At 38.8% G+C, this 15619-nt stretch overlaps 1 protein-coding gene across 23 annotated transcripts in view; it reads left to right on the top strand.

Moving 5' to 3' along the window:
* tle3b (TLE family member 3, transcriptional corepressor b) overlaps nucleotides 1–13373 on the top strand; it is a 40205-nt gene extending 26832 nt beyond the window's left edge. For 18 of the 23 annotated variants that reach the window (XM_073905997.1, XM_073905993.1, XM_073905990.1 and 15 more), the window contains 12 exons: nucleotides 2281–2400; nucleotides 3216–3266; nucleotides 3348–3500; nucleotides 3902–4034; nucleotides 4984–5159; nucleotides 5581–5657; nucleotides 6010–6259; nucleotides 8693–8940; nucleotides 9052–9199; nucleotides 9713–9863; nucleotides 10205–10281; nucleotides 11825–13373. In XM_073905997.1, coding sequence (XP_073762098.1) covers nucleotides 2281–2400; nucleotides 3216–3266; nucleotides 3348–3500; nucleotides 3902–4034; nucleotides 4984–5159; nucleotides 5581–5657; nucleotides 6010–6259; nucleotides 8693–8940; nucleotides 9052–9199; nucleotides 9713–9863; nucleotides 10205–10281; nucleotides 11825–11932 — 1692 coding nt within the window. In that variant the 3' untranslated portion in view covers nucleotides 11933–13373. 23 annotated transcript variants of the gene reach the window in all.
* Nucleotides 13374–15619: the final 2246 nt, after the last annotated feature.

Here is a 15619-nt window from a genome sequence, read left to right as displayed (position 1 = left end):
CAAAAAAGGCTAAGTTCAAGAAAACCATTTATTCCCACTGCCACTGGTTACAATAGGATTTTTAAAATAATTGTGTAAGTGTATTTATGTTTTGTTGTTGTGTGTGAGCATATGTCTAAATATTATTTTCTAACCCCTGTGAGTTAAAAAATAACGTTTATTGAATTAAATGAATTGTCTTTGATAATTGTAAAGTACATGTTACCATAAATCATGAAATACTGCTACAACAGTCCACTTTAATTCTGTCATTTAAAAAGTCATTGTTTTTTAAATGCCTTTATATTACTATTATATTTATATCACAACTCTAATATTTATAGCCGTTTTTAAAATTTTTTATTTTATATAATTTAGGTTTTGTTTTGGCTGAATGCTAATTATACATTAAATATTTTGTCGACGAAAAGCACTTCATTACAACTTTAATGTGTGTTAAAGTTAGCTAGCATCTTATCCAGATTGTCTGAGACTGCTGCTGCGTCCCAATTCACATATTTATACTACACCCTAAAAGTATGTACTTTTTAGTAAAGGAAATGCATATATTTTTGAGTGAGTAACAGAAGAGTATGCAAGCTTTGGGACTACTTTCTCATTAACAGATGGTTATGTTTCTTAGTTGCGTCCCCTGTCAATCATCTTGACACATCATCCACATTTCTTTCATAATTCATTACCTACCCTTTTGGAGAAGCAGCAGCAGGATAACCTGCCATTCGCGAGTCTTTCATGCAGAGAAACCACCTCAAGTCTTTGGGTAATTATGCGTTTAGAAGTTAATGTCCAAACAAATCTTGATATAAGTTCACGTTGTTGTTGTAGATGAAATAAAACACTGAAAACGTGGTTTAAGCCGGATCCAGTTGGCTAGATATTAATTAACAGTCATTCAAAAAACTTTACTGAAGCCTCTCTACTTGGAGGTTGGTCTTGCACATCTGCTATGTTTGTACTTTGTTTATACTTTTTACCCGAGCTTGTAGGTCTAAACACATTTACGTTTAACGTGTAATCTATTGTGGGCAATATTAGCGGATAGTGTGTGGATGCTTCTACCCTATGAGTTTTTACCGGAAATAGTAAACCTTCTGGAAATCTTTGCCATACTCTTTTTAACATACTATGGGTTGGGACATACTAATTCTATTTTCTAATAATATTTAGGATGGATATTTTGCGAATTGGGACACAGCATGTGTTTATCACAAGTTCAAAAGAACACAGGGCCATGTTTCACTTGTAGAACATATTTTAGCGTTTTCCTCATGACTACACTTTTATTTTGATTAAACATGCTGCTCTATAACAAAGTCTGTAAATGGTCTTGGCAGAGGGTTAATATGTGAACTCAATCTCTTATGGCCTCAGTTCAGGCCAACACGTTGTTGGTGAAAGGGTGGCTGTTTGCTGTGTTTTAGTTGAGCCGGGCATGTGCGGGAGGCTAGGAATACAAGCCGTCATCTGGCTGGTTAACTCTCAGGGTGAGGGGCCATTTATTCTGGTCTAGTGTTTGCATTTCACTGTGTTATTCTCCGTCTCCCTCTTTCCGTGCCGCAGGGATCAGTTTTCGCTTGACCCTGCTGTCCAGTTTGGCGTACTGGCGTTGTGTAATGCTGTGTGCAGGTTGCCCAGGGCTGCAGGGTTAGGCCAGAATGTTTGAAGTGTGCTGTGGTCAGGCTGGTTTAGAGGCCTCACTCTTCAGGGATAGTTTGCTCAGCTGTCCCGCCTGCTTTGCTTCATGGGGCCTGGGCTTGCTTGCTTGGCAGGCCCCACGCTCTCTCCTTTCCTCCATGCCAGGGAGTACGGGGTGATCTAACAGTGCCTGGGGCTTAACCCCCTCGCTTTTCTGTGTTTATCTTGTACGAGAGAGGAATTTACACACATGGCTCACTCAAAGCCACCGGTGGCCCCATGTCGCCTCTGATATTTGTATTTGTGCTGGCGAGAGAGCCCAGGCCGTCCTGAGCATAGCTGACTGTCTGCAGCTAATGAGCTAAACCTAAAGTGCCTGCTACTTTATACAGAAGAAGAGGCTCTTACGGTGTATAAATTTGTGCTTCATGGTGTTCAGGGGGATTCTATCGGTTTGTGTTTCTCAAGACAGCTTTGAAGGATGAGTTCTGAATTATTGATTAGAGCTAAGTGGAATTGCATATATCTTTAAATGAAGTGCTTTTTAAGGGAGATATTAAGGGGTTTTGTAGTGTCAGCAAATGCACAGCGATGAGCTTTTATTTGTGATTTGCACTTATCAGTGTGTTGTTTTTTTCTCTGCAGAATAATTCCGTATCACCGTCAGACAGCCTGAGGGCCAGTGAGAAACATAGAGGCTCTTCTGAATACAGTCTGGATCCAAAGAAGCGTAGAGTGGAGGAGAAGGACAACATGAGCCGATATGTAAGGCCACATGATGAAACTAGCTGCAAGTGAATTTTGTTATTGCGTTATTGTGATTTATAATATTTGAATGTTATCTGAAGGACCATCTGATGTTGAAACCTAGACTAACACCTACTAAAAATGATACTTCGTAGCAGAAATAAACGACTTTTAAAAATATTAACACGGAAAATGGCTGGTTTACATTGTGATTAGTAGTATTATATAATACCTCTGTTTTTCCTTCATTTTGGATCAAATAAATGCAGCCTTAACCAACCAATAACATTTTAACATGAATGTAGATAATGTTTCTATAATACAAATTTTACTTGAACTCTCCTAAACTTCTTGAAACACTCAAGTATTTACCAGGGTGTCTGCGTGGTCTTAAAGTATTAAAAGTTTATTAATCAATGTAGACAAATTTAAGGCCCTTAAAAAGTATTAAGGTCTTAAATGCTCTTTTGCAAGGTATTCAATTTGATATGTTTATGCAATATAAAGTTGTATGTTAAAGTTTGCCTGAATTAAGTCTGCAAATATCAGGATGCTGTGTAGTTCTATAGTTCTTTAGGCTTCAACCTGCTGAATTAGCTAGATTTAATAGATTTTTATTTAGTGTATGAACAATGTTTTAGTTTTGGATTAATTTCTTAAATTAATATTTAGTAAATATACTGCAAGTTAAAATCTCGCCAGTGTTTCCGGTTGGAACCTAAAGCTGTTATAAGATCTTAATGTATGAAAAGAGTCTTAAAGGTCTTAAAGAGATTGAATTTCACTCTCTAATTTCTGTATATACTCTGATTTACCTTGTTTATACACTATAGGATAGCGATGGTGACAAAAGTGACGATCTGGTGGTGGATGTGTCCAACGAGGTAACATCTTTGTTATTTTTGTTTAGCTTGGAGATCTTCTTCTCTTATGTATGTGACTAACCTTTCCTATTTACACTGTAGGATCCAGCTACTCCAAGAGTCAGCCCGTCACACTCTCCTCCTGAGAACGGTCTGGATAAAGCCAGAGCGCTGAAGAAAGACGCCCCAAACAGCCCAGCTTCCGTGGCGTCCTCTGGGAGCACCCCATCCTCCAAAGCGAAGGACCACCCACATGTAAGCATCAAAATTGAGGATGGACATTTGTGGTGTCAAGTCTTCGCAAACCCTTTTCCTCTAAGCAGCTATATGTCTGCGGCATAGATGTCAGTTTGAAGCATAACATGAATACATCAGCTGCTGTCAGACAAACAGCGGCTTGGCTGCTAGCCTCAGCTAATATCTCAATGCGCTTAGCTAGCCTCTGAGGGAACAGGAGAAAAGAGAGTGTGATTAAAGATGAGTGAGAGGATGAGGTCTCGGGGAAGGGTTCGGTCTGAAGTTTAGCTTTATCCTTCTCAGCTATAATGAGCTGTCAGTGTTTGACTGGATTAGTGCGAGCGAGCTCTCTGGATTTGAGCATTTGTGGTATGTAGCTTTAGCTCCGTTAATTCCATCTCCATTCCTTCATCTCTCAGAACGACAAGTCCTCCACCCCAGGTTTGAAGTCCAACACCCCTACCCCACGCAACGACGCTCCCACCCCAGGAACCAGCAACACCCCCGGGCTCAGGCCCCATCCCGGAAAACCACCTGGCATGGAAGCACTGAGTAAGTAGTAAATACACGGAATATAAAGATATGCAGCTATGGAAAACTTTAAGAGAATTTTGTTTTTATTCTTTAAACTTCTGATATTTAAATGTCCAGTTTGTTGCATAAAATAACACACAAGGTGACCCAAATAACCCTGATTATCAATCCCAACAAATCATCATTCTTACCAATTGTTAATTTTTGAAGGAAAAGAAAGTTAGAAGAAATGTTATACCCTTTTAGAATAGGGGTGCTTTACACCTAGACTTTTGTTCCGGAACCTGGCGCAGTTCCCCAGTTAGCGCGGTTCGTTTGGCATATGTGAATCCAGCAATAGCACTCAGATCCGCGCCAAAACAATCAGTGCGAGATCACCTGAATGAGGTGGTCTCAGCTCAATTAAAACCAACTCTGGAGTGGATTGATTGTATTGAGAAAGCGATAGGATCCGAACTAGGCTATATTACAGTGTATTATGGATATGTGATTTGCATATATGGCTATATAAAGAGAGAATTATGAGTAGGGTGTGATTTCCAAAAACCAAATTCATTTATTTAAATCATTAGAATTACCATATTTTATCCATAGCCTATAGAATATAAAAAATTATGCTTAAAAAAAAAAAAAAAAGCCATCAGCCTTTCATTTGTTTTCATTCATTGTGACCCCCTCATTGTGGCCTTCCAGAAATTGAGTTTAAGACCATGTCTTAAAGTGACGTTCTCCAAAATTAAATGAAGAATAGATTTGGGCCTTTTGTTGTGTGTGCCATGTTGCATGCAATGTTTGTATATTTAGAACCACCTCAAAGAAATTTGGTGGTTGCAAGTCACTGTCATTGCAGTTTTGGGGGTGGCAGGCTGAAAAGTTTGGGAACCACTGATCTATGCTAACTAGACAAATTTGCAAGTTTGTTTATGGCATTCAAACTTGGGCTTTTCTTCTCTTCATACATTTTCAGCAGCACCTGCTCTTCGTACACCGTTGTCGATTGCACCACCATATGGGACTCCCTTCATGATGGGTCACCACCCAGAGATGAACGGCTCATTGACAAGTCCTGGTGTTTATCCTGGCCTTCACATTTCTCCTCAGATGAGCGCAGCAGCCGCTGCTGCCTATGGACGCACACATATGGTAAGACTCGCATGACTGTTATTTGCATAAAATGTTGCAAAAGCTTGTTGTATCTTTTTACTTTGTTACTGTAATCATTTAAAATGAAAACCCTTCTTAATAACTTGCTAAAACTGTAACTTGCATGCTCACAGTGTTAGGATAGCTTTCCAGTTCAATATTACCTTTTGCATTTGTTCCACGTTTGTTCTTCTACTCTGTGTTTGCGCTGATGGCAAAGGAAGTAACACAGTTGTCTGGGGTTTTCTAATAAAGGCTTGAGGGGAGTGCGAACAAGTGCTCTACTAGAATATTAAAAACATATTACAATAGAGCTGATGCAGAAAAAAAAAATTAGACTGTCAAATCCGTTCCAGTTTGTTTTGCAGCTTATGTATTTTTCACGCTTCACTCTCTTATGCTAAGATGTCTCTTGTTGCAGCCGGGCTTTGATCCTCATCCCCACATGCGTGCACCCGTTCTGCCAGCAAGTCTGACCTCTATCCCTGGAGGAAAACCGTAAGTGCTGGGAATCTGCAACCATGCAAAATCATCTGGAAAATATTTAATAAAAAAAAAAATGTAAACATAATATAAAATTAACAAATTCAGTGTTGCAATCACAAAAATGAATTATTATTAGCATTTGTTTTAGGCTATATTGAAATGTATAAATTTAAATGATTAAATTAAATATTTAAATTTGCAATTATAATAAAAATTAATCCGTTTTTACTTTTTGATCAATTAAATGAAACCTAGGTAAAACCAAAAAAATCAACCGCACTCTTTTGAATGGCCATGTTAAAGATTTTCTTGTTGGTGGTTAATCTTCGTGTTTGATCTCATTTGTTCATGTTCTGTTAAACAGGGCCTACTCCTTCCATGTTAGCGCGGATGGCCAGATGCAGCCAGTTCCGTTTCCTCCTGACGCTCTGATTGGTCCAGGAATTCCCCGTCACGCTCGCCAGATCAACACACTGAGCCACGGAGAGGTTGTGTGCGCTGTGACCATCAGCAACCCCACACGGCATGTTTACACTGGTGGCAAGGGCTGTGTGAAGATCTGGGACATCAGTCAACCCGGCAGCAAGAGCCCCGTCTCACAACTCGACTGCCTGGTAAAAAAAAAACCCTGATGTTGTCTAATCAGTCCACACAAATTACCAGGCTTATATCTGAATTATCCTTTCTGAAGTACAAATCCACTCTTTCATTTTTTTTTTTTTTTTTACATTTCTATTTTTAATCTTTATCCTTCCTTTAATCTCTCTGCCAAATAAAGAACCAATCTGCAGGCTATGTGTAGTGGTGAAAAATACCACGATGGCTCTCCGTTAGTCTGTGTAACTTGCTGTCCCAGGCAGTGTTTACTCCATAGTGCAGAAAGCTGTGTATTTGATGAGCTGTTCAGCCATTATAAAGTGATTTAATTTGTCTGAAAGCTCAGAGTTATTGATCTCCCTCAGGAACAGATCTAGAATTCTCCTGCTAATTTGAAAATGTGCTTCGTCCTGGTGCTGCAACTAAAAACCCCCTAAAAGCTTTTCCCTGCCCACTTAGCATTCGGTGCCCTCTTATCGGCTGCCTCTACTCCTCGATTAACCTTCATAAACACAGGTTAGACAGGATTTAGAGAGCAAGAGCAAATAACAGGGAGCTGAACTGCTGCTTTTCAGCCCTGCCATTTTGATTGGTTTACCTCTTCAGCCTGATTACTGAGGGGTATTTTCTTTTCTTTCGCAATGCAAAACATTTTTATTGCACTGCACTTTTTTAATCTAAATAGACTAATCTTAAATGTTTGTTTTACATATTTATTTAAAAATGTGTCACCTTAACATGTTTTATGATCATGACGAACTTTTTGATAATTGCATTGACCTTATTCTGCAATGTGGAAGTGCGTTCATTTTTGCGATTGTTTTAGAACTTTGGATTCTGTTGTAGGCATGGGAAGATAACTGTTTTCAAGGTATACCACGGTTTGGAAAAGTCAATGTTTAAAACAGCCCAGATTCTGCTATAGCATTCCTATGGTGCAAGATATAACAGTATCTCCAGCAGAAAAGATATGCAAAAATGCTGTTTTAAATTGTAAAGAAATCTGTGTTTTGAAACTAATGAAGAGAGCAGAAGTCAATGATTCATTTAAAGTGTTTAGCCTGACATGTTTACTGTTCCTCAATATTATAAATCTTCCTCAACATAAATTATTATTAGGGTTCATATGGTCATGGAAAACCTGGAAAAGTCATGGAATTTAAACAAGGCATTTTCCAGGCCTCAAAGTTTTGGAAAAACAGGAAAAAACCCACAAAGTTTTGGAATAGTCATGGAAGTTACATTTACATTTAGTCATGTAGCAGACATTTTTGTTCAAAGTGACGTAAGCTGTGGTCACACTAGAGCTTGTACTTGGAAAATTCTGTTGTACAGCGTTGTGAAAAGGGGCGGGGTTAAACAGTTTGATTAAACAGTAATAAAAGTCAGCGATTGCTCCAAATTTTAAGTTTCCTTTTTTAATTTATCTTCTATTGGTCTTACGCTATCACCTGATGTGATTTCGCAGGTAAGAATTCACCAAGCTTGAACTTTCGATTGCAGTAAAATGCGAAATGTGTCTCACGTGCTTGCGTTTCTGGTCTGCATTCGCATGCCTATGAATAGAAGATTATGGTGCAAAAAGTGCAGTGTGATCGCGGCTTTATAAGAGAAGTGGTTTTACCTACAATTACTAGTACAAACTATTCAGATTGTTCCAAATTAGATTGACAAATATCTGTATATCGAAATTGAGGTTAGTTGTTTTTACTTTTCTTTTCTTGGCCAAAACATGCTCTCATAATATTAATGCTTTGTAAGCATCATCTATTTTACATGGATATAAAAATAAATTTAAACTATTACGTGTTTTATGATATGCTGTAATAAGTTTAAACATTTTTTATGATTTACCACACATGTAATGTAGACATCACATGAAACATAAGGTCATGAAAAATGACTTGAAAGTCCTGAAAAAGTCTTGGAATTTTTGTAGCAAAAATGTTTTGTGTTCAAAGGGAAAAAAAAAAGTTTTTTTTTTTTTTTTTTACCCAGACACACAAAAAATATGTTTTAGAGCAGTAATCACAACACTGAAAATGGGATATTGTTATCCAAAGTTATCATACAGTACCATTGGATTCTTATACCAATTTGCCTATTCTGTTGCCTATGGGCAAATATATACTAGGAATGATAAACAGCAGAAAACGGTCAAAGTGCTTGCTCTCCAATCAAGTGTGTTTATGACTATCCATAAAAAGTTGAATATTATAATAACAAAGCAGCAGTTTGCAACATGAGGCAGCATAGCGAGCAGTTTTTAACCTCTAAAAAGTCTCGAACCAAAAAGATTCCAATATTTGTCCCTGCTCATATGACAACAATAAGGTCAAAAGCTTTTGTAATTTATTCAGAGATTGCCATGAAAATTTAAAACTGTATCTAAAATACAAATTATTATTGAAAATGTTGTTTAAAAAAACATTCCCCTCTTCTCTCTTCAGAACAGGGATAACTATATCCGTTCCTGTAAGCTGCTTCCGGATGGCCGTACTCTGATTGTTGGAGGGGAAGCCAGCACTCTGACCATATGGGATTTGGCCTCTCAGACTCCTCGTATCAAAGCAGAGCTCACCTCTTCTGCCCCGGCTTGTTATGCGCTGGCGATCAGCCCTGATGCCAAGGTCTGCTTCTCCTGCTGCAGTGATGGAAATATTGCCGTCTGGGACCTTCATAACCAAACCCTTGTGAGGTAGGAATCACACGGGTGTTGCCATGTGCAAAAATTGTCTCTGCGATGTATGCAAACGTATGTGTGTTCTGCTGATGCAATAAAAGACTGCATGATTGTTTGTGTTTGTAGGCAGTTCCAGGGACACACAGATGGGGCGAGTTGTATAGATATTTCCCATGATGGCACCAAACTGTGGACAGGTGGACTGGACAACACTGTACGGTCCTGGGACCTGAGAGAGGGTCGCCAGCTTCAGCAGCATGACTTCACATCACAGGTTATCTTAATGCACACTTATACACCTTAAAAATGCACTTGTAATGGAAATTGTTGCACAAGTATGTGGAAAAACTTTGATAATAAATGCGTGAAATAGTTTTAAATATTTATCCACGATTTAGGGTTTTCATCTTGAGTGAGTTTCTTTTAAAGTCTTGTTATTCTCACCAATCATTATTCAATGTCATTAAATAAAAATAAATGAATAAAAAGCTTTAAAATTAGTCATGGATGAAAAATTTGCAGTTTATAAACTTTCACATCTTGTCTGCACTTCACGATGAAAGATGAAGAGACTCATTCACAGCTTCAGTGCTTTATAACAGGTTTTGTGTGAAAATGCATGACTTGTCATGAACTGACATGTTAGCTGCAATATGACTTTTTTTTTATTTAGAATCATCAACAGCCACCAGCAAAACCCAATTTGGTTATAATAAACACTCCACAAGTTTCATGCTTTAGATTAGCATGTGACATTTGTTCATTTATTTATTTTTTTGTCTCTTAGATCTTCTCTCTGGGCTACTGTCCGACGGGCGAGTGGCTGGCTGTGGGAATGGAGAGCAGTAATGTGGAGGTGCTTCATCACACCAAGCCTGACAAGTACCAGCTGCACCTGCACGAGAGCTGTGTCCTCTCCCTCAAATTTGCCTACTGTGGTAAGACGCTGTTACTTTACCTTACATAAAGTGCAACATCTTGCACCTGAGAATATATGAGGGAAGAAACCTTATACTTAATGTAAAATATGGCCAAAACATGACATACAAACTTCAGCTTTAGCTTTGTATTCAGTCGTGTTTTTCCATTTTAGTTTGGCAAGGTTGCACTTTGTACCCCCCCCCTCTCTCTCTCTCTCTCTCTCTCTCTCTCTCTCTCTCTCTCTCTCTTAATGGCTCACTTTACTTCCAAAAAAGTCGAGTTGTAGTGAATCAAGTTATTCAGATCAACCTTGACTCTGTACCCATTAGTGCATGTGTGTTTGTTCCATTTCCTAAAGGTAAATGGTTTGTGAGCACTGGGAAGGACAATCTCTTGAATGCCTGGAGGACTCCCTATGGTGCCAGCATTTTCCAGGTATGTCAGTCAATACTGTATTCCCTCTCCAGAAGTTCATGTTACATTGGGAATGTTTGTTTGATTTGTAGTGTGAAATTTTCTGTTCAGGCTTTTCATTGAGGCTTGTATCCCAGACTCTTTGAATATTTTTTTTTATTTTCTCTGTGGAGGTGCAGCTTTTTTGTGGACAAACACCTTCAAGTTGAATAAATTTTTTGAATAAATGAATTAACTTTCTTGTCAATAAACTTTCATAATAAAACATACAAACAATGACAAGCAATGACAAGTTTCAATAATAGTAAACTACAAACTAAAATGAAAACTGACCATTGTTTTTGTTAAAAACTGAAATGTATTGTTGATGAAGTAAATGCTTTAACATGCTGCATTTTTTTTAAAGTTTAATTTGTACATAGTAAAAATAAATGAAAAAAGTTAATTAAAAGCATGTTTTTTGGAAAACAGTCTAAAAATTTAGTGTAGAAAATACAAAAATTAAATAATAATAAATTCATTCTGTACACACAGATGACGTTTCATTCTTTATTGGAATAAAAACATTATTTGTAACATTCGTGAAATTATTTATTCATTGCATCAAACAAGTGGAGTTCTTTGAATTGAATCTTTTAAAAGCTTTACAACAATTCTTGTTTTTTTTCTGCACATTTCACACATTCCAGCTATCTTTCAATCTAACTAATGCAGTTAGCACAGTTTAATACAAGGAGAAATCTAGCTGACATGCTGCCGCGACACTCGCATACATTCACAACTGTCTATTTATAACACACCTGTATTTGCCTCTGAGAGTGACTTAAATGCTGCAGTTTAGAAGGGAATGACGTTGACATGAACTTCATGTCACTAGCTACATTTCCATCCACCTATTTTGGATATGCGCATAAAAAATGGTTGACGTCAATGCCAAGATGCGCATCAACTTTGATGTATGCACATAACAGTAGGATAAAATTTTTATTTGATTAAGAAAAGTTGTGCACAAACTACGATGGAAACCCTTTTACTGCGCATTAAAAGAAAGATCATGTGATTTTGTTATAAGAGATCATGTGATAAAATGTGTGATAATGGACAAACCAGCTGGCTGAGCACACTGTAAAACATCTGTAATGTTGTTTTGGTCATTCTAAAACACCTGACTATTTCAGTATTAGTGTTATTATATTATTAATTACCTCCAGAATAGACAAGAGCATCTGTGCTCTGCATCTCACTCTTTCAAACGCCATGGCACTTTCATTGCGTGTTGACATATTCTTCTTCATTGTGCAAGTCATTTATTAAATAAGGAAAAGATTGATGCGGCTTCTCCTACCACAGCATATTCTGTTTTTACTGTTGATATTTGGTGCCAGTTTATCAGGAAGTGATGATTTTGTTCTCTTTGCCTCGTTGGATGGAAATGCTGCCTTATTCACATGTCTTTTATGCGATTATTCCAGTTTTGTGCATTAAGTTAATCAGCATTTTTTATTTAAAACATATACAGTTTATAATGTCAGCTAATCATTTTTCATCTTTCTTCTATCTACAGTCCAAGGAGTCGTCCTCTGTCCTGAGCTGTGACATCTCGGCTGATGATAAGTACATTGTGACGGGATCTGGTGACAAGAAGGCCACGGTGTATGAAGTCATCTACTAAACTCGCTGCTTCACCAGAACTAAAGACCTATGGATGGGCCTGATTTGTTTTGATGGATTTAAGGGATCACTCATCCACCTGTACAGTAGGAACCCAGGTTAGGAATCGGTTGGTTCACTGGGATTGCTGCCCAGATGCTTTTTTATTTTGATCGCACCTGGATTCTTACAGCAGTGAAATGATCCTGGAAACATGGAAACGTGTTAAACTGTCCCAAGGACTCCCTGACGGCACTAATGTAGTAAATATTGTCTTGCCTTTGCTTTCGGTCTGCTCATGGGATTGTGTGTGCCTATTCCTTCCATAGTATTCCCCCCCCAACCGCCTTCCTTTTAACCAACAGTGAATGATCTGTGATGTAATATGAAGCAGTGCTTCAGTTTTAGCCTCCTGCTCCCTGGACAATTTGTTAAAAAGTGTATATATGGAGTAATAAAGACATTTTATAAATATATATAATTATATATATTTCCATGTCCTGATATACTTGTGATGGGTTTCTTTGTCCTCATGTCCTTAATGCTTGATGAATGTAGAGTAGGACACATTTTCTTTTGAATTTGTTAGCACACTCTCTGGGCTGGCCATTTCCTAAAAGGCTCAAGTGGAGGGGGGAAAAACCTTCCTGTTTCTTCCTGAATTATTTTTTTGTAATTCTTATTTTGTTTTTGGAGCCCATGTGCTGTTCATGAAAAACCGGATCAAACTGGAATCCTGCGGAAGTCTAAATACGAAGCAGCCCATGAATGAAGGGTCGTATGTAAATCGAAAGCGGTATTAAACTGGGAGAGTGACTAACTGTACTACTTGTCTGTGCCCTTTGCTTTGTGTGGCATCTCGTCGGAAAGAGGAATTCAGATAATGAAGTGTGATTGTAACATGCTGACTCGGCGTGGATCACACACTGCGATGAGTATCTTGCCAACCGATCCCATAAGCGGCTCCACTATAGTTGGCTGCTGTTGAAATGGGAGATGACTCACCCCAGTGATTGACAGCTTACTTCTGCTGTAGAGATCGCCACCCCTAAAGAGCCTGTTTTTGGCCTCAGATTGAGGTGAACCAGCTTCTCTGAGTGATCCGAGTCATCGGGATTCGCTTCTGTACAAGTTGAGCAAGTTTTCTAATGAATCTATTCATTGCCTGCACTTGACTTTGGTGGAAGCTCTGTGTGAAAGTGTGGGCACACGAGAGAGGGAGGAGATCGTCACTTTTAAACCTAAACCTGGCCTACCCCTTTTTGTGTAACTGTTGGAACTGGTGTCTGCAGAACCGGTCATGGTGAACTCGGTCTTTAATATGACACACACAAGGAAAACAAAACATGACCCGCCTGCCTTTCACAACCTCTCAACTTCACACCAAAGTATGTAGCAAAACTGTGTCAGCACTGATCATGTACAGTTGTTAATAATTCAATAAACTTTTTTTGTAAAATGTGTCACGAATACTGGTTTAATAGGAATCATGTTGTTTTGAGTGTGTGATACTGGTTTTGAATACATTGTGGGGACCAAGAGTCCATTTTTGACTTGATAGGGAATTTGCTTTTTACACCCAACCCCTAAAACCACTCATAAATCCTACCCATTGAATCATAAATCCTTTAAATTGGAGAATGTTGTGGATTAGAGGACAGAATATGCAGTTTATACAGTACAAAAATCATTACATTTATAAGAAGCTCCCCTAAACATGGAAACCCAACGTGTGTGTGCGCATGTGTCACAAGTCTTAAGTATGGAGATGAATTACTGAGGCCAGGAGCGCTGGATATGTCATCTCGATGTTCCCACATGGTGTCAAGCTGCTGAAAGGCTGATGGAAGAGTTGAGACATGTAGTAGTGTGTATAAAAGAGACATAGTTTGTGCTGCCTCAGCTATCTGTTGTAACCGCAGACCCAGTTGACTCAAATATGCCCTGCGGTCCCCCAACCACAGCTGGTGACACACAACACACACCCTTTTTGATTTCCTCACCTCAAGTGGATTATCGTCCAGGAAGTGTTTGTCAGTTGATTTATTCTGGTGGTTTAAACTGGTTTCATTAAGCATGTGATTTCGGCATCTGTCTGTCTCTCACCTGTTACTGCGCTCTCTAGAAATAGTCAAACTTCTCCGGCCTGGGCAGTTGAACTTTCTCGTGCTCTCTCTGCCCATTAAAGGGATAGTGTGCCCAAAACCTTCCAGTTAGTTTGCTTTTCCTTAGGCAATCAAAGACCTTTTTTTCTTCAGCGTAACAGTAAAAAAGTAAACAATGTTCAGTTTGAGTGATCACTTTGCTTCATAAGACCTTAGTACATCATCAGGAGCCGCTGGTAGAAATATGATTGTGTTTTTATCTCTAGCTGATGGCAGGCATCCTCTGACTATCATTATAGGGATACCAGAGGACAACAGTTTCGGCTATAAATCTTTTTTTAAGGGTCACGAAACATCAAAACACATTTTTTGAGATGTTAACTGTCATGTTGAGTGCATGCGGAAAGTATTCATAGCGCTTCACTTTTTCCACTTTTTTTCATTACAGCCTTATTCCAAAATGGATTAAATTAATTTATTTTCTCAATTCTATACACAATATTCCATAATGACAATGTAAAGAGTTTTTGAAAGTGTGGCAAATTTATAAAATATAAAAAACCTGAAAAGTCAAATGCACTTACGTATTTTACAGCCTTTGCTTAATACTTTGTTGATGCACCTTTGGCATCAATTACAGTCTTTTTGAATATGATGCCGCAAGCTTGGCACACCTGTCTTTGGGATTTTTTGCCTATTTCTATCAGGTTATATGGAAAGCAACTTTGTACAGCCATTTTCAGATCTCTCCAGAGATATTCAATAGAATTTAGGTCTGGGCTTTGGCTGGGCCATTCTAGGACATTCACAGAGTTGTTGTGAAGCCACTTCATTGATATTTTGGCGTTGTGCTTTGGGTTATTGTCCTGCTGAAAGATGAACCTTTGCCTCAGTCTGAGGTCAAATGCACTCAAAAGCAGGATCATTCAGGATGTCTCTGTACATTGCTGCATTCATCTTTTCCTCTATCCTGACTAGTCTTTCAGTGCCTGCTGCTGAAAAACAACCCCACAGCATGATGCTGCCACTACCATGCATTACTTTAGGGATGGTATTAGCCTGGTGATGAGCGGTGCCTGGTTTTCTCCAAACGTAACGTCTGGCATTCACTCCAAAGAGTTAAATTTTAGTCTCATCATACCAGAGAATTTTGTTTTTCATGGTCAGAGTCCTTTCGATGTCTTTTGGCAAATTCCAGACAGGGAGTGGCTTCCATCTGGCCACCATACCATTCAAGGACATTCATTGGTGAGTTGCTGCACAGCTGGTTGTCCTTCTGTAAGGTTCTCCTCTCTTCACAGGAGAACGCTGGAACTTAGAGTGACCATCGTTTTGATTACCTCCCTGACTAAGGCCCTTCTCCCCCGATCACTCAGCTAAGATGGCCTGCCAGCTCTAGGAAGAGTCCTGGTGGTTCCAAACATCTACTTACGGATGATGGAGGTCACTGTGCTCATTGTACTTTCACAGCAGCAGAAATTTTTTCTGTAACCTTCCCCAGCCTTGATCCTCGAGACCATTCTGTCTCGGAGGTCCACAGACAGTTCCTTTGTCTTCATGCTTGGTTTGTGCTTTGACATGCACTGTCAACCCTGGGAACTTAT

The sequence above is a fragment of the Danio rerio genome, chromosome 7, assembly GCF_049306965.1.
Source record: "Danio rerio strain Tuebingen ecotype United States chromosome 7, GRCz12tu, whole genome shotgun sequence".
NCBI lineage: Eukaryota > Metazoa > Chordata > Actinopteri > Cypriniformes > Danionidae > Danio > Danio rerio.
The sequence above is the reverse complement of the archived record's forward strand: the minus strand, read 5'-3'. Positions and strand labels throughout refer to the sequence as shown.